At 49.3% G+C, this 26,919-nt stretch overlaps 1 protein-coding gene across 1 annotated transcript in view; it reads left to right on the top strand.

The window, feature by feature from the left end:
- The window catches only part of LOC119966923 (dynein heavy chain 8, axonemal-like), a 1,786,259-nt gene that overhangs the window by 765,800 nt on the left and 993,540 nt on the right, over nucleotides 1-26,919 (top strand). Inside the window, exon 27 of the mRNA XM_038798881.1 lies at nucleotides 20,847-21,040. Within this exon, the coding sequence (XP_038654809.1) occupies nucleotides 20,847-21,040 (194 nt within the window). The remainder of the gene's footprint in view (nucleotides 1-20,846; nucleotides 21,041-26,919) is intronic.

Below are 26,919 nucleotides of genomic sequence, written 5' to 3' on the forward strand. Positions count from 1 at the left end.
TAAATGACTGGCCAAGTCACTCCCTGTGACTCCCCTCATTTTTTTTTTTTCAAATGCGAATTTAGGAGCAGATATACACCTAACAACTTTCCTCCTGCGAGCCGTCTCGCAGGCTTTGCAAATTTACCATCCGAATGTTCCTGGATGTAAATAGCATGTGGGATGGCGGCCTAAGGGCTACCTAACGAAAAATGAAAGCACATTTGAACCGAAAAAGTCGAATGAGTTGCGTATGGGCCGCTACGGGTAAGATTTGAATGGAATCCCCGGGTAGGGCGTGCTGTGCCATACCCGAGCTTGGCTGACCAAAGTGGGTTCTCAGACAGGGCGGGTCCTCAGTGCCGTTTCTCCACTGCCTGAGTAACCTGGAATGAACGGGCAAGAATGTGTTAACCGTGGGATTGCAGCCTCTATTCACCGAATAGAGGGGCACCTAAAAGCAAGGGTGGAGCCAAGATGCTCCTTGTGAAAAGTTGAGCTGGGCTCCAGACATTTTAGACGAGCATGTGAGGTGGTCACAAGCTTTTCAGCTGAAAAGAAGATGGCCAACCTCCAACTGAACCATTAACATTAAAAGACAAACAAATGCAAACATACAAACCAACATACGTGCAGGTTCCAACAGAAAGGATATCGCTTCCCTCAAGCGGTTCCTATTTTACATCATCTGGACACCTCACTTTTCCTCTGCCTCTATGAACAGGGTCACAAAGGGGTTTCCATATCGGGAGTCAGACACCGTGTCGTCCTGCTCTCCCGGATCCCACACCCTTGTGTGGATCAGGCATGCAATCTTAGAATTATGTGACCGGGGGTTACTTTCATCATTACGGACAAGTCTGCATGAATTGTCCCTGTGCCAAAGTGTGGGGTCTAAACTTGAAGGGGCATTGTCGGGGTCGTCGGGGTTGGGTGGTGGGTCTGGGTATTTAACGTAGGTGACCTCCATGGGGTCACCGGAGTCGAGGTCGTAGTCGCTACAGTGGGGGCTGTAGGGTTGTGTGCTGTGGCTGTCCTGAAAGTTAGTGTCAGTTTCGCTGTCTCTGCTGTGGCAGCTTGTGGGCGTTTCGGGGCGTTGTCTGAAGTCAGTGGGCGGAGTCGTGGGCGAGTCCGATGATGAACTGGTCTGTGAGGGGGATGGTGGAAACGTGTCTCTAGTGGGCGGGGCGAGATGTTCTGCTGCATCTAGCAGGACATGGTGTGCGTGGTTAGACTGTGTTCCATATGCCTTCAGTTGGTTAATATGAAACCACGCAGTCTTTCCATTGGGGTATTTTATCCTGTAAACTGAGGGGCTAATTTTGTCCAAAATTGAGTACGGGCCGGAATATTTTGGTGCCGAAAAACTGCTGGGGTTATACACAGATAGCATTACCTGTTGCCCAACCTGAAATTCTGTGGGGTGTACGTTCTTATTAAAGCAAGCTGTGCTTTGTTTTCGCCTTTTTCCCAGTTGAACTGCGGCTGCGATCTGTGCAGACCTCACAGTCTCAACTAGGTCTTTAACAGCTTTCTCATGCGTGAGGGCCGTCACTTCGGGGCTAGTCATGTCCAGTCCTAAAAGGAATTCTGTACCTTTCATAGGGCGTCCGGTCATGAGTGTGTGTGGGGTGAAACCTGTGGATGTTGAAACCGTGTTGCGGATAAACATGAGTGCGAATGGGAGTACAGAATCCCATGTTGAATTGTTTTCCTGAACCATTTTTCTAAGGGTTGATTTTAGGGTCCGATTCATGCGCTCTACAATCCCGCTTGACTGTGGGTGATACGCAATGTGAAAATTTTGTTTAATGCCGAATATGGTCAGGACGTTCTTCATGACACGTCCTGTGAAGTGAGATCCCTGGTCTGAATCTATACATCTGGGTAGACCCCATCTCGTGAAGATGTGGTGGGTCAGGATCTTCGCAGCTGTCTTAGCTGTATTGGTTCTTGAGGGGAATGCCTCTACCCATTTGGTAAAGGTATCAATCACAACCAGCACGTATTTATAGCCATTCCTACAAGGGGGCAATGGTCCTATAAAGTCGATCTGGAGGTTTGTCCAGGGGCCATTAACTGGTCGAGTATGCCGAAGCTGTGCCTTTTTGGAATACCTCTCCGGGTTATTCTGGGCGCAAATAAGGCAATTCTCGATGTAATGGGTAACATCGGTCCTTAAATTAGGCCACCAACAGAGTTGCCTGAGGTGCCTCGTGGTCGGGTCGATCCCTTGATGTCCATGACTGTCATGGAACAAGGCAATCATTTGATTTCTATCCTGTTGCGGGACCACATAAAGCTGGTCCTTGATGATCACACCCTCATGTGTGGTCAGAGCGTGTCGGAACTTATCGTACTGTGGCACAAAATGTCCCTTAAAAATCTCCCTGAGATCTCCATCCTGCTTCTGTGCCTCGGCTAAATCTTTAATGTCCGTCTGTGAGACTTGAACTGCACTCACAGGGGCGCTAGCTGGTGCGCTAGCTGGGGGTGTCCAAATGTGTCCTCACCTGGAACCTGCTTTTGCCAGTGCGTCGGCTTTTACATTTCCAGGGGGAGATGACCTATGGTGACTTCTAACTTTGATAATTCAAAAGGTCCTATCCTTCGCGTTGTCTAGGATGTGGCGGAGTAAAGGGGCTGATGGAAGGGGTTTCCCGTCTGCGGAGACAAAACCTCGTGTCCTCCACAGGGGTAGAAAATCCGTTAAACTGTCGCAGACATATAGACTGTCCGAATATATGTCTGCCGGGCTGGGGAAAGAATCGGGGTGGTCCACTATGTAAGCTATGGCCGCGAGCTCTGCTGCCTGCGCGCCTAAGTGACCTGCCAATTTTAATGCAATCTCCTCTAAAGCGCGACCCTGCGCGTCCTCGACATAGATACCGCATCCAGTGATACGCTCACCATCTAAAACTGTGGATGAACTGTCCACGTATATTTTCAGTGGGCCACACGTGTCTGTGTGTTGGGGGCTTTGTCTTGGGTTCCCTATCTTCCTGGGGGGTGTCTTCGCTATGAAGGGTCCTGTGTTGTGTAGGGGTGCTACAATTTCGCATTCATGGGGCTGTCCTGGATATTGGAGGTTGTCGGCTAAAAATGTGTGTGTCCGGGTCCGTTTAACCGTAATGTCCCGTCCTTGTAAAAGTAACGTCCACCTAGCTGCCCTAATCTGTCTAACTGAACCGTCCTTCAGTCGACCGTCTAGGAGTAACTGTGTGGGGGTGTGCTCGGTCAAAATGGTGATGGGGTTGAGTCCGGTAATGTAGGAAAAGTATTGAACTGCCCAGAAAACTGCTAGGAGGTGCCTCTCGCAGGCTGAGAATCCTTGTTCTACTGGGTCTAAAAGTCTTGAGGCATAAGCCACTGGTCTTAGCTGCTCGTGCCGTTCCTGGAGTAACACGGCCGAGAGGGTCAGATCTGTGCTCGCTACCTCTATTGCATAGGGGGAGAATTGGTCTGGGACTTGTAGCGCGGGTGCTGCGCTGAGGGCTTTCTTTAACTCTTCCACAGCCTCTGTATGCTGCGGAAGCCATTCCCATGGGGCTCCTTTCTTAAGGAGGTCTGAGAGTGGGGCTGCCTTTGTCGCGAAGCCATTGATATGGTTCCGACAGTAACCAACCAGTCCTAAAAACGACCGGAGGGCTGAAACATTCTGGGGAAGGGGCAATTTGACAATCGAATCAATCCTTTTGAATTCGATCTCGCGTTTGCCATGCGTGATGACTGTACCCAAATACATCACTTTGTTTTCCAATATCTGGGCCTTTCTGGGGTTAACTTTACATCCGATCGAGGTTAAAAGTTCCAGGAGCTCGGCCAGAAGCGTAATGTGCTCTGCCTTTGTGTCTGTCTGCAGTAATAGGTCGTCCACATACTGTACCAGACATTCGGGGCGGGAAAATTTTACTAAACCATTTGCCAGCTGTCGGTGGAAAATGGAGGGGGAGTTGTGGAATCCTTGTGGGAGGCATGTCCACATATACTGCTGTCCTTTGAATGTGAAGGCAAATGTGTACTGGCACGCCTTTGCCAATGGGATTGACCAGAAGCCATTGCTAATGTCCAATACCGTGAAATATTTGGAGTGGAGTCCCTGTTTGAGCACGGTCTCGGGACTTGTTGCTACCGTGGGGGCTACTGCTGGGGTTACTTTGTTGAGGTCCCGATAATCAATGGTCAGACGCCATGATCCGTCGGGCTTTCTCACTGGCCAAATAGGAGCATTATTGGTCGAGGCTACTGTCCTAAGTACACCTTGCTCCAATAAGCTATCTATTACTTTCCCTATTTCTCCCTCTGCTTCTAGGGAAATATGTACTGTTTCTGTGGTCGGGGGTCAGGTCCGGTAACTTGAACTTGTCTAGTCATTCTGCCGCAGTCGTGCTGGTGACTGGCAAATGCTGTCCTGTGTTTGTTTAAAACTGCTCTCACTTGTTTGTCCGTGCTTAGTGTAGTCAGGTCAAAAGAATAGTCGCCTATTGCGCTAATCCGATTAGCGTACTCTCCTACTGTGAGAGTAGCGGGTGCTCTGTCTGACCTTGCCATTCGCCAGACACACTGGTTTACTGGGTCGAACGACAGGCTATGGGCATTCATGAAGTCTATTCCCAATATATGTTCTGCTGTACGGGGAAGATTTACTAAAACAACGGGGTGTTTGGTAGAGATGTTCCCTAGCTGGATTGCTACGGGGCTGTAATGTGTCCCTGCTGTGAGTGTCCTGTAAAACTGCTAAGTGTGATGGTGGAGGTGGTCGGCCACGTGTCTGCCTGTGCTGTGGTGGTGGAATTAATTGTGGTGCAGGACCCTCCTGTGTCCCAAAGTAACTCTATGGGCTTCCCTCTAACCTTTGCTGTGACTACCGGTCTTCCGGATTGATCCCAAAGAGTGTCACAGACCCAAGTGGGGGAGCCCGAACACCGTCAGTCCGTTCCATCCACATTGGTCTGTCCTGACTGTATTCCTATACTATGGATAGGCTTTGCTCTATTTCTGTTCAGAGTGCCTGTCTGCTGGCCTCTCTGTGATCTTTGGGGTGCATTGCATTCCTTTGCAAAATGTCCTAATTGGCCACAGTTGTAGCATTCGAGCGACTTCTGTGGAGGGCTGGTCTTCCCTTCATTTACCCATGCGGGGCTTTGGTGCGCTTTTACTGCTTGAATGTCCGCTGCAGCCTGAGCTTCCTCTGGGGTCTTTATTTTACTTTTGCCCTGAACCGATTGTTCCCAAGCGCGGGACAATCTTTTCAGAACCCATTTCTCATTATGGGCCTCTTCTGAGGGGTCATAGTTATTGCAAGCACTCTGTCCTGCATCTGTGGCATGGGAAATTATGGTGCGCGTCCATTTGACCATATTGTCACGGTTCAAATGCGCTCTATCTAACTCGCCGAAAACTGCGGTGAAATGGATCCACAGCCTTCCTGCAAATGCTGTGGGATGCTCTGTCCTCTTTTGTTGGCACTTATTTAGTCCTTCGACTGGGTCTCCTCTATTGTATCCTATTGCATCTAAAATGGCAGTGTTCATTTCTTCTAGGGTGCCTCCGCCAACGTTCTGCGGGTCGGGGAGGGCTGCTACTACAGACAGGTCTAAGCTCAGAACTGTGAGCTTAACCTGCTCTCTCTCGTCCAGGCCGTACATGGTAGCCTGTTGTTTCACTTTCGCGAAAAATTGGTGGGGGTCTGCGGTGGGGAGAAACGGAGTGATTTTCTCACACGCGTCCCTGAGTTGGGTTATAGTTAAGGGGGTGATGTAGGTGATATCGGGTGCGCCTTCTGTGGTCGCTTTCCTTTGGGTGGTGACTGGATTCATAGGTGCGGTAGCTATTTGATCTGTGGGGGGTTGGGGTGCTTTCCTTTTCTGCTGCGCTGCTGGCGCACATGTTCCTTGAACATAGCGCTGCGCTGTCTCACTCAGTTCCTGCCAATCTGGGGCATTCTCCTCATCTAACTGTGTTCCAAAGCTTTGGAACACATTCTGCACTGAAAGCAGCGATTGCAGCTCCGCAATCTGCTTCCTACATTTTGCATGGTCTACTATGCTCTGTCTTTGCTCAGTAGTGGCAGCATGGAGTGCTCTTAAAGCTGCTTTTAGGTCAGAGCATTGCCTCTGCAATGCCTCTACCTGTTTTTCTGATTCCTCTCTTATCAGGACTGCACGTTGCACATCTTGATAGGCCTTTTCGTATTGTGTCTGGGAACTGCTCAGATGGGCTAGACACGACTGATGTGCCCTCTTGGCATCATCCACCTCTCTACCCTTCTCTGCCAGCTTCCCTCTTAGTTCTAAGTTTTCCTTCTCTATGTCCCTGACATCAACTTTGCTCATCCTATTTATCTCTTATAACTCTGCTCGGAGCGTCTGAACGACCTCCTCAGTGCCTCGCAACTGTGCCAAACAGGACACGATTGCCATCGGCTTGCGTGCTTTACTTAAGTTCTTTTTCTGAATTTGAGAGAGGTTTTCCCACCAAGTATGTCCTATACTCCCGGGACCTGTCTCCTCATTCATACTAAACTCGTTCCAAAGGGGCCGTCCCTTTCCTTTCAGATATTTGCGGAGTTCCAGCTCCCACACGGGACACTGACCTACTCGGCTACTGCTGGTCGCTGCGACCACAAACCTTTCTGGGTTCATGAGGCGTTCCATTGCCTGCATGGCCATTTTCTCTTTCTCTCTTAATTTAGGACAGGGGGTGTTGAGGTAATGTTTTACAAGACGGGTAAGGCTTTCGCTATGTTCCGTTTACAAAACTCCCGACAGTTCGTCGCAACAAAAAGCTCTCAGGTTAACCTTACAACCCTGTTAGTACGCATGCACAAAACACACTTCCGAATTATCTTTATTAGTTTGAACACCTTGATTACTTATGATTTTTCCTTTTTCTCAATTGGATTTCTAAATCAAATTTCTGGGTCCTCGACGGAGTGGGGGTGCCACTTGTAACCGCGTCCCGGCGGAGTCGCCACTAAATGTTGCTTGTTTTACTGGAGTGTGATTAACACGCCTCCGTTTAAAGGCCGTGTGCTTAACACTACTATGGCTCTGTATGTGTAATTATGCTCGGAGTTGCCAGGTGCCGTATTGAGACACCGTCACAAGTATATCAAGGTTAGGTTCAAAGTAATAAATCTATACACCGATTAGTAAGTCCAAACGATTGGTGTTTATTATAACAAATATAATAAATACACATGCATACGCTAAAGAGACTAACTTACTTCTAATACTAAACAACTAAATACTTATCTAGACAGGAACAGGCAAGGTCAGGGAGCAAGGCCTTCGTCCCGTTCTTGGTCTGTAACTTTCTGATTCGCAAAGTTGTCAAGGCTAGCAAGGTCTGGATCACGTAGCGATCGTTGTGTTGGCACTTACAGTTTGATAGCTGATGCTCAACGGCCGGTGATGAGACTGGAGTCAGGATGCGATGTAACAGGTCTGGGCCGGAGTCTGGAAGCAACAGACCGAGTCATGTGCTTGACCTTCTCTTTATAGGTCCTAGAAGTCCGTGCCCCTTGGGGCGGGTTCTTTCACCTGCTAGGTATCGATTGGGTCTTTCCCAATCGATATCTTTCAAACTCCCCAATCTGAGGGTCGTTCCTCGATGGGTGGGGCGGTCCCTATGGCTCTTTGTGTTGGTTGCTTTGGCGCCATTCTGTCTGGGCGTCTATGGAAAAGTATCCATTGATACTTAAATGTTTCTATTGTCCGGGGTCTGGGTCTGGATCACCTCATTACTATGCAGATCTGTTTCCCATTTGCACCTTTGGCTGAAACTCTGCACCTGGCCAGAAACTGGTTTCTGTACGTGCAGAATGCAAAACAGTCTTCTGCAAGCTGTTTGTTCTCACTATGACTGTTTTTCCCTGCAGTCTTAGCAGTTCTCCATTTTGTAGCCCAGTGTCCATCTTAGATGGCTACAATTCCCCTCCTATCCACCGTTGGCTCCGACCGGTACAGTTCCCCGTAAAAGTCCTTGAAGACCTCATTCACCTCTACCCCCTTCCGCACCACATTCTCACTCCTGTCTCTCACTCCAGCAATTTCCCTAGCCGCATCCCGCTTGCGGAGCTGATGAGCCAGCATCCTACTCGCCTTATCACCATGTTCATATGCTGCCCCTTGTGCCTTCCTCCACTGTGCCTCCGCCTTTCTAGTGGTCAGCAAATCAAATTTAGCCTGTAAGCTGCGCCTCTCCCCCAACAGTCCCTCCTCTGGTGCCTCCGCGTACCTCCTATCTACCTCTAGCATCTTCCCCACCAGTCTATCCCTCTCACTCCTCTCGCTCCTCTCCCTGTGTGCCCGGATGGATATCAGCTCCCCACGAATCACTGCCTTCAGGGCTTCCCAGACTATCCCCACCTGGACCTCTCCCGTATCATTCACCTCAAGGTACCCCTCAATACTAGCCCGGACCCTCCTACACACCTCCCCTTCCGCCAACAACCCCACATCCAACCGCCACAACGGGCGCTGGTCCCTCACCTCCCCCATCTCCAACTCCATCCAATGCGGAGCGTGGTCGGAAATTGCAATGGCCGAATATTCGGCCTCCTCCACTCTCGGAATCAGTCCACTACTCACCACGAAGATGTCTATCCGAGAATAAACCCTCTGTACGTGGGAGAAGAAAGAGTACTCTCGTGCCCTCGGCCTCACAAACCTCCATGGGTCCACCCCTCCCATCTGGTCCATAAACTCTCTCAGTACCTTGGCCGCCGCTGGCCTCCTACCCGTCCTTGAACTGGACCGATCCAGTGAAGGATCCAACACCGTATTGAAGTCCCCCCCCATAATCAGACCTCCCGCTTCCAGATCCGGGACCCGTCCCAACATACGCCTCATAAAGCCCGCATCGTCCCAATTTGGGGCATACACACCAGCAAGTACCACCTTCACTCCCTGTAGCCTGCCCCTAACCATAACATACCTACCCCCCTTATCTGCCACCACCTCAGATGCCTCAAACGACACATTCTTCCCCACCAGAATCGCCACTCCCCGGTTCTTCACATCCAACCCAGAGTGTAAAACCTGCCCCACTCACCCCTTCCTTAGATGGACCTGGTCCGCCACCTTCAGGTGGGTCTCCTGAAGCATTGCCACATCTGCCTTTGACCTGCTCAGATGAGCAAGTACCCTCGACCGCTTCACCGGCCCATTCAATCCTCTCGCATTCCAGTTGACCAACCGGATCAGAGGGCGTCCCGCCCCCCCCCCTCCCCCGTCGACTAGCCATAGCCCGTCGACTGCCCGCCCCAGGCCAGCACCCCCCACCCGACCCAGTCCCCACAGCGACAACACCTCACCTCTGTCCCCCCGGCCCACACCAGCTCCTTCCTGACCCTACCAGCAGCAACCCGGTATTCCCCTTTCCCCCCCTCCCTCCCCCTCCCAGGCTAGGAACCCTCCTAGCCGCGAACCATCCTCCATTGTACTTCCGTGGGTCAGCTAACTTCTGCTGACCCCGTAAACTCCCGCCAAAAACCCGACCACTCCCAAAGTGGGATCATCCCCCATCCTGTCCCTCCTCCAGGCACCGCTCCAGCGCGGGGAAGTACCAGTTAAGGCCCCCCCCCGTCATCATCTCCACCCCCCAGCCCCGCAACGCGGGAAACCAGAGGAAAGCCCGCGCTTTCGCACTGCCCCACCACACCCTTCTGACGCAGCTCCAAAATACCAGCCCCACTCCATACCCCCAACCCGATATAGAATACAACAAACCCCCCCAACCCCCCCCCCCCCGCAAGATACAATACTCAAACAGTGCCCCCCCAACAAAAAACAGAACAACACCCCAATAAGTAACCATATCAAAATTACAAAAGTTCAGAAAAAGAGAACACAGCAACAGCAGAAACCAGCAATAAAGCATTACAACCGACCCTGCAACCCCCAACCCCTAGTTCGAGTCCAGTTTCTCCGTCCGCACGAAGGCCCACGCCTCCTCCGGGGAATCAAAATAATAATGCCGGTCCAAATAAGTTACCCACAGGCGCGCAGGCTGCAACATTCCAAACTTTATCTTCTTCTTGTAGAGCACCTCCTTCATCCGATTAAACCAGGACCGCCGCTTAGCTACCTCCGCACTCCAATCCTGGTAGATCCGTACTACCCCATTCTCCCAATTGCTGCTCTTCACCTTCTTGGCCCAGCGCAGCACACACTCCCGATCACTGAACCAGTGGAACCTCACCAGCACCGCACGCGGGGGTTCGTTCTCCTTAGACCTCCTGGCCAGTACCCTGTGGGCTCCCTCCAGCTCCAGGGGCAGATGGAAAGATCCTGCCCCCACTAGCGAGTTCAGCATCGTGGCCACGTAGGTTGTCAGATCCGACCCCTCCAGCCCCTCCGCAAGGCCCAAGATCCTCAGATTCTTCCGCCTCATGCGGTGATCAAGCTCCTCAAAGCGGTCTTGCCACTTCTTGTGGAGTGCCTCGTGCCCCTCCACCTTACTCATGAGGACCACGGCCTCCTCCTCTTGTTCAGTGGCCTGCACCTGCAATGCCTGGATGGCAGCACCCTGGGTCGTCTGAATCTCCGAGAGCTTTTTATTCGTTTCCTGCAGAGAGCTCAGCACCTCAGCCTTGAAATCTGCAAAACAGCGCAGGAGAGCAGCTTGCTGCTCCTGGGCCCACAGCTTCCACTCCTCTGGTGCTCCGCCGGCCGCCATCTTGGATTCCTTCCCCCGTTTTTTCTGGGGAGCTGCTGCCGTTTTCTCCCCCTTTCCACTCCGAGTTCGAGTCATGAAATGCGGAGAAAGTCGATCAGCACACAGTCTCCCACTGGGAGACGTCGAAAAAATTCCGTTTTGGGCTCTAAAAAGAGCCGAAAAGTCCGTTTGAATCGGTAGCTCCCAAATGTGCGGCTTCCTACGTCATCGCCGGAAGTCCTCTTCATTTCATTTTTCAATGGGGCTGCACCAAATGAGTCAACCAAATTTAGTCCTTTTGAACTAATTTTTGGTCATGAGGTAAGAGGACCACTTAAATTGATTAATGAAAAATTGGTGAGTGAGAAATCGGAAATTACATTATTGGATTACGTGTCAAATTTTAGGGAACGATTATATAAAGCAGGTGAATTGGCAAGACAACATTTAAAAGTTGCACAAAATGTGATGAAATGGGTAGTGGACAAGAAATCCAAAGTTCGTAGTTTTGCAAGTGGAGATAAAGTTTTAGTGTTGTTACCAGTGGTAGGTGAACCTTTGAAAGCAAGGTTTTGTGGACCTTATCAGATTGAACGGAAATTAAGTGAGGTGAATTTTGTGGTAAAAACGCCGGATAGAAGGAAAATTCATCGAGTGTGTCATGTGAAGATGCTTAAAAGGTACTTTGAAAGGGAAGAAGAGAAAAAGGAGGAGGTTTTAATGATTCTAACTCAAAGTAACGAACCAAATCCAGATGACTGTGAATTTGACATACCTCAAATTAATTTGGAAAACGAGGATGTTCTTAAAAATTGGGATAAATTGTTGAGTTGCCTTCGAGAAGAAAAACAAACGGACCTGAAAGAGTTATTGATATCATGTGGGTAAGTTTGTGGAGATAAATTGGGAAGTACTAAAATGGCTACACAAGATGTAGATGTGGGAAATGCTGTTCCAATCAAACACATCAATGTAGACTTAATGTGATGTGGTAAGGGGCTGTTTAGCACAAGGCTAAATCGCTGGCTTTGAAAGCAGACCAAGCAGGCCAGCAGCACGGTTTGATTCCTGTAACAGCCTCCCAGAATAGGCGCCGGAATGTGGCAACTAGGGGCTTCATTTGAAGCCTACTCGTGACAATAAGCAATTTTCATTTCATTTAAAATTGGCACAGGTTAACAAAGAGATTGAGACTATGCTTAAAAATGGCAAAATTGAAGTGGGTTGCAGTCAATGGAGCTCACACGTAGTGATGGTACCAAAATCGGACGGTACCGAATGGTTGTCTGTCGACTATAAAAAGGCTAATGTAATTAGAAGAACAGACTCTTATCCTATCCCACGTTTTGAGGATTGCATTGAGAAAGTGGGGCAATCAGTTTTTATTTCCAAACTGGATTTACTTAAAGGTTACTGGCAGGTGCCTTTATCCGAACGGGCGAAGGGGATTTCAGCTTTTGTGACTCCAGATGGTATATACCAATTCAAAGTTATGCTATTTGGCATGAAAAACGCCCCAGCCACATTTCAACAGTTAACTAACAAAGTTGTTTCAGGATTACACAATTGTGCGGTATACATCGACTGGTAATTTTCAGCCAGACATGGAAAGAACATTTAAAACATCTGATGGAGTTATTCCACCGACTTCAGAAGGCAGGTTTGGTGGTAAACCTTGCCAAAAGTGATTTTGGAAAATCTCACGTCACTTTCCTTGGCCGTGCAATTGGACAGGGTCGAATGGTCAAACGGGATGTGAAACCAACAGTTATTGAGGAGTTTTCAATACCCTCAAGATGAAGGGAAATAATGCGATTTCTTGGCATGAGTGGATTTGATCGAACATTTGTGTAAAAGGTTTGTCGCATGATTGCTCCACTGATGGACTTGCTGAAGAAATGTTAAAAATGTCAATGGCCAGCGGACTATCAACAGGCATTTGACTGCCTGAAAGCTGTAATAACCAATGTTCCTGTGTTGGAGAATTACAAGGGACTCTGTGATCAGATTGAGTTAAAGCATCTGACTTTAAAGAGAAATGCCGAGGCGTAGAGAAATGGATGGATCTTGCAGAGACCTTCTTGTTCAAAGAGACTGTCAATCTGAGTTGGAGGAAGAAAAACGTTTAAAAATGGACTATATTATTATACCTATTTGTGTGTGTTGTTTTTTGAAACTATAAAGCAGGGGTGGGCAAACTTTTCCGTGCAAGGGCCGCATTCAGAAATTCACAATTTTAAAGGGCCGCATAGTATATTAAGTAAAATAATTACTTCACCCGGTTATGAGTCTAGGCGCCTCATATAGAACATAGAACATAGAACAGTACAGCACAGAACAGGCCCTTCGGCCCTCGATGTTGTGCCGAGCAATGATCACCCTACTCAAGTCAACGTATCCACCCTATACCAGTAAGTAACCCAACAGCCCCCCCCCATTAACCTTAAAAAAACATTTTAAAAAAAAAATTATTTAAAAAAACATTTTTTTATGACTTGGTGGGCCGCATAAAGACCTTTGGCAGGCCGCATGCGGCCCGCGGGCCGTAGTTTGCCCACCCCTGCTATAAAGTATATTTACTGTGTGCACTTCTCAAAGGATCGTGAAAAGTTGAAAAATGAAACCATCTTGAAGTTGATGCTTGTTTTCTTGGGGGGAGGTGTCATGTGAGAGTACCTTCAAGAAATGATTGTTTATAAATGGGTGTGTATATAAATATTTATAGTGAGAGTACCTTTAAGAAATGGGTGTTTATTACTGCAATGATGTCAGAGAGTGGGTAGAGCTGGGCTGTCTGTCAGCTTTTCCTTTCGTTTTAGGCTGTTTGCTGCAGGGTGTGTTTTAGTTTCGTTTTCAGAGCTGGATAGCTGCAGTCACAGCCAGAAGGTGTATTAGTGTCTCTCTCTATAATCTAAAGAATGTAAATCGATCCTTTGGTGATTTAAAACTAATAACTGCTCTCAGTAGTGATTTTAACCTGATGTGCTTCTGTTGAAAGGTTTTGTTTTAAGTCTTATGGATGTTAAAAGTAAAGTAAGAATTACTTAGTGTAATATTCTTTGGGGGTTGTATTTGAATTAATGATTGCTAAGATGTTCACTGTATGTTTTAAAAAGGTTACATTGAGTTCATAGAATAAACATTGTTTTGCTTTGAAAAATATTTTTCCATTTCTGCTGTACCACACCTGTAGAGTGGGCCGTGTGCTCCCCATACCACAATCTAGTAAAAGTTGTGGGCCAGGTGAACTCCATGATACACTTTGGGATTCTCTAAACCCTGGCCCATAACATTGCGGAGCACGATCCAGTGTCAAAGAACGGTAAAGCACCAAACATTACATTGCTGTAGTGCAATCCATCCTTCCCTCGTCCTCAGACCACAGAGAGAGAGAGGCTACTAGAAAATTGTTTGTGGCTCAGAAACAGCAGAGCCTGAGCAGTTTGTATCATCTTGAGAGGGTCTCTGAGGAAGCTTGTGATGTGTGTGGCCTGCAGGATGTGGGAGGTTTTGGATTCACAAGACATCTAGGACTGTCATATCTACAAGAAGTGCCAGACTGCAGCAGTCCTTGAGCAACAACTGGCTGATTTGGATCAGCGACCCTCTTCACTATGCATCACAAAATTGGGAGAGAGGATTCTGAACCAGAGGGTGGTCACTCCATGTCGTGATATGTAGGCAAGGAGAAGTGTCGGGATGGCAGGAGAGTGGGATGACCATTCGTTGAAAGGAAGAGAGGCAGAAGGTTCAGAAAACCCAGGAATCCTTGCAGCTGTCTAACAGATATGAAACTGTAGATGTCTATGAAGTGAGCAATACGACTGAATCAGGCGTAGATGAACATGGGAAAATCATAGTACAATGGTCCCTGAGGCTACTCTTGGAAAGGTAGGCATATTAGAAAGCTGTTTGTAGTGGCTGACTCTAGTTCGAGTTTGCAGCCGAGATTGTGAGTCCCATATGGTCTGTGGGCTCCCGGGCGCAAGAGTTCGGGACAACTGTCTGGAAAGGGACAGTGAACAACCAGAAGCTGTGGTTCATGTGGGAACCAACAACATAATAATAATCTTTATTAGTGTCACAAATAGGCTAATATTAACACTGCAATGAAGTTACTGTGAAAATCCAGAGGCGCCACACTCCGACGCCTGTTTGGGTACACTGAGGGAGAATTCAAAATGCCCAATTCACCTAACAAGCACATTTTTCGGGACTTGTGGAAGGAAACCAGAGCACCCGGAGGAAAAGCACGCAGACACAGAAGAACATGAAGACTCCACACAGACAGTGACCCAAGCCGGAAATCAAACCCAGGTCCCTGGCGCTGTGAAGCAACAGTGCTTAACCACTGTGCTACCGGTCTACAATAGTTTAGACCCGTTCCCCTTGACATTCAATGGCATTATCACGACATAATAACACATTGTTAGGATCATTCCTTCTTCTTTATTCCCTGTTTATTCCCTTATTTCCCCTTTCCTTTATTCTGCTGTTACATTTTTAATCCAAGAATGTTTAATGAACCTGTATCTTTAAGGCAAAGCATTTTGCAAGCGGCCTGCACTTTAATTAAAACAGCAGGATCGAGAAGGCTGTGCTGACTTAGACTGGTGATTGCCAATTGGCCGGTGTCAGTAATGACACATAGAATCATAGAATCACTCAGTTTGACAAACTGAGAATCACTCAGTTTGGGCCAAAAAGGCTGTGCTCTGTCCTGTACTAGGTGCTGATTGGATCTAATCTCACTGGAATGTTTTCAGAGCCACGAGGTTCCATTTTACTTTTACTTTTGATTCTGGAAGCGAAGGTAACAGAGTCAGCAAAATCCTCTCTATAAAACAGCAACTAAGCCTCTTCAAAACTGATCTAAGAGCAAAGAACAATACAGCACAGGAACAGGTCCTTTGGCACTCCAAGCCTACGCCGACCATGGTACTTGCCTAAACTAAAACCGCCTGCACTTACGGAGTTCGTATCCTTCCATTCCCACCCTATTCATATAGTTGTCTAGATGCTCCTTAAATGCCAGTATCGTATCTGCTCCCACCATCTCCCCAGGCATTGCTTTCCATATATTTCCCATCCTCTGTGTAGAAACCTTGCCTCGCACTTCTGTTCTAAGCTTTTCCCCGCGCACTTTAAACCTATGTCCCCCAGGTCTTGATTCTCTTACCCGAGGAAAGAGCATCTGACTATGCACTCTGTCCATGTCTTGTAGACCTCTATCATGACGCCTCTCAACCTCCATCATTCTCGTGAGGACAGACCGAGTTTATCTCACCTCTCCTCATAGCTAATGCCCTCCATAGCAGACAACATCCTAGTAAACTGCTTCTGTACCATCTCCAAAGCACCCATATCTTTCTGGTAGTGTGGCAACCAGAATTGCACACAATATTCCAAACGAGGCCTAACTAAGGTGCGTGCTGTACAGCAGCAACATGACTTGCCAATTTTTATATCCATGCCCCGACTGATGAAGGCCAGCATGCCGTATGCATTCTTGATCACCTTATCCAAATGCGTTGCCACTTTCAGTGATTGGTAGACATGCATGCCCAGATCTCTCTGCCTGTCAGTACTTGCAAGTGTTCTACCATTTATTATGTAATTCCTACATGCATTGGGCTCTCCAAAGTGCACTACCTCACACTTGTCCGGATTAAACTCCAGCTAACTCTATCTGTCCAATAAGCCTGTGGATGTTGGATTCCTGAAAACATGGCCTGAAGGTAGGCCATGAACTGAGAGCAAGGTTTGATGAAACAGGGTATCTGTCTAACCAGGACAATTGTAAGTACAGGCTGCAAAACAAGGAGTGTGATTCTCAAGCTTACTGTGAAGGAAGTCTGCAAGGTCCCATCATCTGAAGCAAAGACCCTTTTCTCTTTCATTAAATTTATTCCCCCCCCCCTCCCCCCCCCCCCCCCCCATGTTTGTCTGACTTGTGTGTGCGTGTAGAGGGTGGGGGGAGGCAAGGTACAGTAGGAGTTTGGAACTTATTAATATTTAACCAATTGCTGTATATTTCACTATTAATCTTGTTATAAATTAACAGAAACTGTGGGTGGGATTCTCCCGTAACCGGCGGGGCGGGCCGTACCGGCGCCAAGGAGTGGCGTGAACCACTCCGGCGTCGGGCCGCTAGGCCAGCGCCGGCAGGGTTGGCGCCGCGCCAACCGGCGGCGAAGGGCTTGGCGCCGTGCCAATCAGCGGCGAAGGGCCTCCAACGGCCTGCACGAATTGGCACATGCACGGGAGCGCGAGTGTATACTGGCGTGATCCCAGCGCATGCGCAGGAGGGTTCTTCTCCGCGCTGGCCATGGCAGACGTTTATAGCGGTCGGCGCGGAGGGAAAGAGTGCCCCCACAGCACAGGCCCGTCCGCGGATCGGTGGGCCCCGATTGCGGGCCAGGCCACCATGGGGGTTCCCCCCGGGGTTAGATCCCCCCACGCCCCCTCAAGGGTTGCCCACAGAGCCAGGTCCCACCGGTAAGGACCTTGTTTGATTTACGGCAGTGGGACTGGCCGGAAACAGGTGGCCACTCGGCCCATTGCGGAGCTGAGGATCGCTGTGGGGGGGGGGGCACTGCCAACGGCCCCCGACCGGTGCAACATGATTCCCGCCCCCACTGAAAAACTGGCGGCGGACAATCCGGCCGCCGGTCTCGGTGCGGCGGGATTCACGCGTTCCCCCCCCCCCCCCCCCCCGGTGATTCTCCGACCCGGCGAGGGGTCAGAGAATCCCGTCCTGTGTTTCAATTTACAAACCTTGTAACTGTAACCATTGGGCAGCTAAGGGCCATAAACCTTGGGAATTTTCGAAGATTTATTGGTTCATTCACTTGTGTTGTGACTCCGAGGCACACAGTGCTGGAATTGACTGTGCACTTGCCCAGGGTGGCATAACAAGATCATTATTATTCTGTGCATCAGCATTGACCAGGTTAACTGCACCAACAACATTGAGGTTATGAGAACAGATCAGAGGCTGTGAATACTGTGGTGAGTTATCCACCTCCTGTTGCTAACACCTTTCCATCATCAGGGTTCCAGTGCAGACATGATCAGGCTCCTCTGTGCTACAACAATTCTCTAATTAAATGAATTTGGCACAATTTAGACATTTGGGGGAATACTCCCCATTTGCTTGAATGTGTGCAGATCCAATAAAATTCAAGAAACTCAACTCTCCATGTCAAAGCAGGTGACCTTATTAAAACACCACCTAAAACATTCACGCTCTCAACTTAAGATGGCAACTCACCACCACTTCTGAAGAATGACTAGGGATGGGCAATATATGGTGACCTAACCAGCGATGCCAGATCCTGGAAATTATTAAAGGAAGTGCCAGCACAATATGGCTGCAGTTGATATCACTGACCAAATGCTTTTTTAGCAATTTACCAAGCCTCCTTTGGCAACTGCCTCCAAAGCCATGGTGATGGAGAAGGCCAGGGGCCACAGCCACATGGGAACATCACCATCTTCAAAGTCCCCTTCCTAATCACAGACCATCCTGGCTTGGAACTATATTGCTATTCCCACACTGTTGTTTAGTCAAAATCTTAGAACCCCCTCTGCAACAGTACCTTGGGTTTCCCTACCTCAGGTGGACTGTAATGCTTCAAGAACACAGCTCTTCACTGCTTTCTCATTTGCATTTAGGGATGAGCAATAACTGTAGGCATTGTCAGTGATGACCACATGCATTGAATAAATTAAAAAATAACATTGTTACTTCATAGGTATGGTGCCACAGTGGTTAGCATTGCTGCCTCACAGCGCCATGGACCCGGGTTCAATTCTTTGGCTGACCGGCTGTGTGGAGTTTGCACATCCTCCCCGTGTCTGCGTGGGTTACCTCTGGTTTCTTCCCACAGTCCAAAGAAGTGAGTGTTCAGTGGATTGGCCATGCTTAATTGCCTCTTAGCATCTAAAGGTTAGGAGAGGTTACAAGGATGGAGTGGGGAGTGGGCCTGGACTGGGTGGGGTGCTCTTTTAGAGGCTCTGGGCAGACTCAATGGGCCTTCTGCACTGTAGGGAATCTATGATTCATCAGTATTGGAACAAAATCCTTGAATTATTGTTGATAATGGAAGCATCTTCATGGCAGGCGTTGAGAAGAAGATATGCCTCATCCTCTCAGGAACATTAGGATGGGCAATTACTGTATTCTTGCCAATGATGGGTATTCTTCAAAAATGAAAAGCACCCTGTCCAGACAATGGACCCTTCCATTTCATTCTTCATCATCCTGTTTTATGGAGCTGGAATGCAGTGGGTTTTGTTTCTCCACTTTCTGGTGAAATCGTATGGCTTGCTGTAATCAGTAACTCTGGAGATCTTAAGAAATTACAACTCTGACTAAGAATCCAAACAACAGAATTTATGCTTTATTACACTTGTGTTGCTCTTAACAGTTCAGAAGATAAGGGAAGTGCCATTGTATTTGAACTTTATTTCTTGAAGGTTACAAGTAGGATCGATTTTCCAAACTATTACTGCCTTCCTGACCTTCCTGCTCTCCAGTCATTCAAAAAATATATGTTCAGGTCAGGATGCTAAGTTTACTACCTTGTCCTTCATCAGAAATTGGTGAGGGACTACACCACCAACTTTCCAACCATCACTATGCTCCTGGCCTCTTATCCTTCATTAGAACATCCACAAAGCCACTTATGATGCAGTTATTCAAAAAAAAAATCAAAGCACTATAGAATGGGTAAGTCTTGGATTGGAAAACATGAGGATGATGGTTCATATTGGCTACTTTGACATTTATATTAAAAAGTGCATTTATACTACAAGGGGAGGCAATGGCATAATGGTATAGTCATTGGATTAGTAACCCAGTAAACAAGGGCAATGCTCTGGAGATCCAGGTTTGAGCCCCACCATGCAGATGGTGAAATTTGAATTCAATTAAAAGTCTAATGATGTTCATGAACCAGGTGGACCATGAACCTATCTGGTTCACTAATGTCCTTAAGAGAAGGAAAGCTGCTGTCTCCAGACCCACAGTTATGTGGTAACTCTTAACTAAAGTGCCATGGTAAGCCACTCAGTTCCAGGGCAATTTGGGATGGACAATAATTGCAGGCCCAGCCAGTGATGCCACATTACCTCAACAAAAAAAAGTCTAAAAATGTTTATAAGATCTCGACATCCAAAAGAATTGCGGACCTGAAATTCCATCGGGAGACAAGGGGAGAGAGCACAGCTTACATACCTGCCCATACATTAAATTTGAAATGGACCCAATTTGCTAATATTCCGTCCCATTTCTCCCGTCCTTTCATTTTCTGTCAGAGGATATCACTATATATTTGTCCATGCACCTACTTCAGGTGGGATTGTCCAGACTCTTCTGGGAAGTACTGCTTATAAAAGCTTAATTTAAGAGAATGATTCCAGGGACGAGGAACATCCTTGGTGAAAATAATGCTCAGAGGAGATATGATAGAGGTATGGTGAGGGGTCATGACAGAGTAAATGGGGAAAAGCTGTTCCCATTGATGGAAGGATCAAGAACAAGAGAACACACATACTTAAGATAATTGGATAAAGAAGCAACATTGACATGGGGCAAAACTTGTTCACACAGAAAGTGGTTGGGATCTGAAATGCACTGTTTGAGAGTGTGTTGGAGGCAAGTTGAATTGAGGCATTATTATCTGAAAGGAAGAGTTTGCAGCATTATGGGGGGGGGGGGGGGGGGAGCAGGGCAGTAGGACTGCTCATTTGGATAACCAGACTGAAACCATGTTGCCATGTTCCATGTTGCAACAATTCTGTGATTCTGTGAAAGCCTTCCCTTTGGACTCTAAATAGTTCCTTTCCAGGGTGATACCTGGCTTTAATGCATTTCTTTTGGCTCAGAAGGGCTTTGGAGCACCATACTCAAAAGATTGGATTGTATGCCATAGAGGAATTCTTGCAGGCACTGGCAGACTAATTATGAAAATGATCTGGCACCACAATTTGGGACAAAGAATCGTTTTTTGTGCTTGACAGACTGGGTTTTGTTCTATCACATTTGCAGGACTCTCAAAAGTCCAAATCTAAAAATTAACAGTGGCTCTTTGGTGGACAAATAAAGCACCTTAATGCATTTTAGTATATCAAAAGCACTATATAAACACAAGTTGCTGTGATAGTTAATGGTCTTTGGATAAATTTGTCATCCTGAACAGAAATAAATGGAAACAGGAATTTAAGGAAGCCGAAGAACTTTTATCACAATGTGGCAGATCATAAAGACGTAACCAAATTAGTAACAATGCTCGCTGCTTCTGTCAACTCTACAAGGGATACTATCATCAGAGCACTAGACGAATTTCAAAAATTCAACATACTGTGGTTACAAGACAGAGATACTACAGTTAAGGTATTGTAAACATAGATACATAGAAACATTTGCATCCATCCCATACATCTACCATTTTCCTTCCTGGACTTCTCTTCCTCTCTATTTCTGGTGAGGAATGTCGACAAAAAAATATAACTGACTCTTAGTACAATTTCTAACCTGCCTCCTATGAAGATTACATCTATTTCTTTTAACTCTCAGTATTCTCTGAAGTGGGTTAGTAAGGCACTTCAGTATACAATGATTACAAATTCTCAAAAACAAAGGACATATTCCTGGAACAGAGTTGTTGAATACTACTTGTAGGGGTCCTTCTTGTTTATTTCCTTTCTTTTATTTTGATGTTATCATTTATGATCCATGGGTGATGAATGGATATGCATCGTTAAGTCAAGCAGCAGAGAATGAATAATTGAGACGTTAGATGAGAGAACACTCCACTAATCTCTGATAGTTTAAACAGGGCCCTTGGATTTTTTGGCAACAGAGAGTGAGAGATGGGTTAGGACTCAGTTTGATTGATTAACTGGTGGACAATGAATTGGCCGAAAGGTCGTACTCTGCCCAGTAGCAGGTGGTGAATATATCCTATCTCAGTGGAATGATTTTCAGAGTCCCAAAGAGCTCAGATTGACTCCTGGACACACAAAGATCAGGACTGATTCTTTCTCCTCTATGAAGGCTATGAGTGTCATACTTATGAACTGCAGATTTGGATTTAGACTTATTGTCACGTGTACCGAGGTACAGGAAAAAGTATTGTTCTGCGGACAGTCCAGGCAGTTGTTCCGTACATGAAAAATATAGGATTTGTGATAAATGCACAATGTAAATATATTGACATTGACATTGGGTAAAGCATACAGAGTTTAGTGCTGCAACAGGGGAGAACCTGAGAGAATCTGAATGAATGAATCGACAGGGGAACCATGCAGGCTGCAAGCAAAGAACAGCAATTTGAAACAAAAACTTTTTTCTCTTTTAGTAATTTATTTTAGCCTCTTTCTTCCCTTCTGTGTTTGCCTGTCATCTGTGTGTGTGTGTGTGTGTGTGTATATATAGGGTGGGGGACAAGTTAAAGTGGGGAATTAGGAATTAGTTAACAGTTCACCAGTTATTTTTCTGGATATTCCATTATAGTTCTTGTTATGAATAAACAGTAATTGTGTTTAAACTAACAAACCTGATGACGGCAGCCAAGGGTCAAAGACTTTGGGTATTTTTCAAAGAATAATTAGTAAATTCACTTGTGTTGTGACTCTGGGTGAAGTGGGGCAGAAATTGACTGCATAATAACCCAGGGTGTCATAACAAACAATACTGAAACCCGCAATTACATGAAGGAACAATCACACGCTAAATTGTCAATGTGACCACAATACTCCAAGTGCTATTGGAAGGTGAAACTCAGATTAGTGAAACACAAATGAACGGTAGAAGTGGTAGAAGAGATGGATGGTGATTTGGCTGTTAGAAAACCTTCCATGTACGTCGGGAATTCTTTCATGCATGCCAATCAATTTCTGAATGCTGCCACAGCACAGGCTAAATTTAAGTCCTCTACAGCTGGACCTGTGTTTAATGCACCCTCCACAGGTTGGCACTTGTGCTATCCCTTTCCCCATTCCTTTGCTGTAGGCTACTTATACTTGGTGAATCACCGTGTTGTCTCTGCTTCTGTGCTACCATTTAAAGTACGTGTAGTGCCACCTTTTAGGCTCGTGGTTGCGTGTGTGACTGTTCCTTTACCATCAGTATTATAGAAAGATAAGAACATAGAGGCAGGAATAAGCTATTTAGTCCCTTTAGCATGTTCAGCCATTTAGCGAGATATTGATAAAATTCTACTTCAATGCCATCTTCTTGCACTATCTTTGTGTTGTGGCAGAACTCTTCAAACTCACCACAGGAGACCCCAGTATCCTTTTATTCATGGATGCTTTATTCATGGATGCAAGCCTGGAGAGCACTGCCCGAGAAAAACTTCCAAAGTGTCTCTCTCCTCATACTGCACTCTCTTCTAATACAGCTCTCAGCTCTAATACAGCACTCATAGGGATATCATTCTAATCAAGACTATTCTAAGTCACGGACACCCACAGCTGATACAATTAGTTAGTTTACGGAACATTGTTTCAAATTCTGATCTTTTATTAAACAAGACCAGTTATTTCCTCCTAACTGGAGACTATCTGTTCTAATAAGTAATCAACCTTTCTGGCAAGTTCTACTGATCTCAGGTCCTTGGGGTGTGTAAAGTTCACTGTGTTTGCCTTTAACTAGCATACACTCTTTACTCTAATGCAGGGGTGTTAGAACTAACCCACCTTTTACTAAATCTATTCATTTTCCTTACAGTTCCCCCTTTTGGCCCTTGTCTTAGCCCAAGGTAGCCAACTTCATTTCCCATTATGATTCTCTTCTCACAACTAATTATTGATATAATTGAAGCAGTATAATTGAAACTAAAATCAGTAATAACATATCGTTGCATGGACTTCAAACATTCTCCAGCTCTCTCTTCACCTGTATCTATCTGGAAATTAATTCTTATCAACTATTATTTTCCCGTCTTTATTTATCCTAATCCAAAATTCCTTTTACTTTAATTTGAATCTAATTGTCTGAAAGCCAGTTTTACTATGGAATATGTGTCAGTGCCTCATTGTTTAGAAACATTAAAAAAACCATAGAATTTACAGTGCAGAATGAGGCCATTCGGCCCATTGCGTCTCCACTGGCTCTTGGAAAGAGCACCCTACCCAAGCCCACACCTCCATTCTATCCCCATAACTCAGTAACCCTATCCGACACTAAGGGCAATTTTGGACACGAAGGGCAATTTAGCATGGCCAATTCAGCTATCCTGGACATCTTTGGACTGTGGGAGGAAACCAGAGCACCATGAGGAAACACACGCACGCACGGAGAATGTGCAGACTCCGCACAGACAGTGACCCAAGCCGGGAATCAAACTTTAAAAAAAAGATTTTCTTAATCTTCAATCCATATAAACCATTTCATGTCATGCAGTTTGGCAAGTAGCTGAGAAAGTCTCTTTCTTCAGTGCAGCTGCACAATGTACTCTCGTACATGAGTTAATTCGCAAGTTCCAAACCTGGGGCGGGATTCTCCGTTGCCCGTCGTAACGCGGGTTTCCGGCGAGAAAAATCGGTGTTAATCACTCCGGCATCGGGGCCTTCTTTAAGGCCGCTATTCTCCGTTCCCGGAGGGGCTAGCAGCTGACTGACGAGATACGCGTCAGTTTCACCAGCTGCGGAAGTGGTGAGACCCGACGTATTTTGGAGGAGGAGGAGGAGAGAGACAGACCCGGCATTTGGGGGGGGGTGTTCCGGCATTTTGGGGGGGGGGGGTGTTCCGGCATTTGGGGGGGGGGGGGTTCCGGCATTTGGGGGGGGGTGTGGTGTTCCGGCATTGGGGGGGGGGGTGTTCCGGCATTTGGGGGGGAGGGTGTGTTCCGGCATTTGGGGGGGGGGGTGTTCCGGCATTTGGGGGGGGGGGTGTTCCGGCATTGGGGGGGGGGGGTGTTCCGGCATTGGGGGGGGGGGGGTGTTCCGGCATTGGGGGGGGGGGTTCCGGCATTGGGGGGGGGGGTGTTCCGGCATTGGGGGGGGGGGTGTTCCGGCATGGGGGGGGGGTGATCCGGCATTGGGGGGGGTGTTCCGGCATTGGGGGGGGGGGGTTCCTGCATTTGGGGGGGGGGGGGGGGTTCCGGCATATGGGGGGGGGGGGGGTTTGGGGGGCAGCGGCGGGCAGAGAGGGGGGGCGACGGATGCCCGGGCCAACGCACCGTCGCCCCCCCCTCTGTACGCCGCTGCCCCCTACCCCAACCCCCCCTCACCACCCCTACCTCCCTCCCCACCACTCCTACCTCCAACCCCACCACCCCTACCTCCCTCCCCACCACCCCTACCTCCCTCCCCACCACCCCTACCTCCCTCCCCACCACCCCTACCTCCCTCCCCACCAACCCTACCTCCCTCCCCACCAACCCCGACCTCCCTCCCCACCACCCCTTACCTCCCTCCCCACCACCCCTACCTCCCTCCCCACAAACCCCCCTCCAACGCCGCCCCCATCTCTCGCAACGCCGCAGCCCCCCCCTCAACGCCGGGTCCCCCCCCCCCTCAACGCCGGGTCCCCCCCCCTCAACGCCGGGCCCCCCCCCCTCAACGCCGGGTCTCCCCCCCCCTCAACGCCGGGTCTCCCCCCCCCCTCAACGCCGGTACACACACCCCGTCCCCCTCCCTCTGAAGGCCGGTACCCACACACCCCCCTCAACGCCGGCACCCACACCCCCCCCCCTCAACGCCGGTACCCACACCCCGTCCCCCTCCCTCTGAAGGCCGGTACCCACACCCCCCCTCTCTCCTCCTCCCCCCTCTCCTCCTCCCCCCTTCCTTCCTCCCCCCTTCCTTCCTCCCCCCCTTCCTTCCTCCCCCCTTCCTTCCTCCGCCCCTTCCTTCCTCCCCCCTTCCTTCCTCCCCCCTTCCTTCCTCCCCCCTTCCTTCCTCCCCCCCTTCCTTCCTCCCCCCCTTCCTTCCTTCCTCCCCCCCTTCCTTCCTTCTCCCCCCCCCTTCCTTCCTCTCCCCCCTTCCTTCCTCTCCCCCCCTTCCTTCCTCCGTTAGTGGGGGGGGGGGGTGCGGCGTTGGAGGGGGGTAGGGGTGGTGAAGGGGGTAGGGGTGGTGAGGGGGGGTTGGGGTAGGGGCAGCGGCGTGCAGAGAGGGGGGCGACTGATGCCCGGGGCCAACGCACCGTCGCCCCCCCTCTGCACGCAGCTGCCCCTACCCCAACCCCCTCCCCTCACCACCCCTACCCCCTTCACCACCCCTACCCCACTCCAACGCCACACCCCCCCTCACCCCCCACCCCCCACTAACGCCGCACCCCCCCCCCACTAACGGAGGAAGGAAGGGGGGAGGAAGGAAGGGGGGGGGAACGGAGGAAGGAAGGAAGGGGGAGGAGGAAGGAAGGGGGAGGAGGAAGGAGGGGGGGAGGAGGAAGGAAGGGGGGGAGGAGGAAGGAAGGGGGGGAGGAGGAGAGAGGGGGGGGTGTGGGTATCGGCCTTCAGAGGGAGGGGGACGGGGTGTGGGTACCGGCGTTGAGGAGGGGGGGGGGACCCGGCGTTAAGGGGGGGGGGTTGCGGCGTTGCGAGAGATGGGGGCGGCGTGGGAGGGGGGTAGGGGTGGTGGGGAGGGGGGTAGGGGTGGTGGGGAGGGGGGTAGGGGTGGTGAGGGGGGGTGGTTGGGGTAGGGGGCAGCGGCGTACAGAGGGGGGGGGCGACGGTGCGTTGGCCCAGGGCATCCGTAGCCCCCCCTCTCTGCACGCCGCTGCCCCCAAACCCCCCCCCGATGCCGCAACCCACCCCCCCGATGCCCCCCCGATGCCGCAACCCCCCCGATGGCCGCAACCCACCCCCCCGATGGCCGTAACCCACCCCCCCGATGGCCGCAACCCCCCGATGGCCGCAACCCACTCCCCCGATGCCGCAACCCACCCCCCGTGGCCGCAATCCACCCCCCCGATGGCCGCAACCCCCCAATGGCCGCAACCCACCCCCCCGATGGCCGCAACCCCCCGATGGCCGCAACCCACCCCCCCGATGCCGCAACCCCCCCGATGGCCGCAACCCACCCCCCCGATGGCCGCAACCCCCCGATGGCCGCAACCCACCCCCCCCGATGGCCGCAACCCCCCGATGGCCGCAACCCACCCCCCCGATGCCGCAACCCCCCGATGGCCGCAACCCACCCCCCCCGATGCCGCAACCCCCCCCGATGGCCGCAACCCACCCCCCCGATGGCCGCAACCCCCCGATGGCCGCAACCCACCCCCCCGATGGCCGCAACCCCCGATGGCCGCAACCCCACCCCCCC

Source organism: Scyliorhinus canicula, chromosome 6, assembly GCF_902713615.1.
Source record: "Scyliorhinus canicula chromosome 6, sScyCan1.1, whole genome shotgun sequence".
NCBI lineage: Eukaryota > Metazoa > Chordata > Chondrichthyes > Carcharhiniformes > Scyliorhinidae > Scyliorhinus > Scyliorhinus canicula.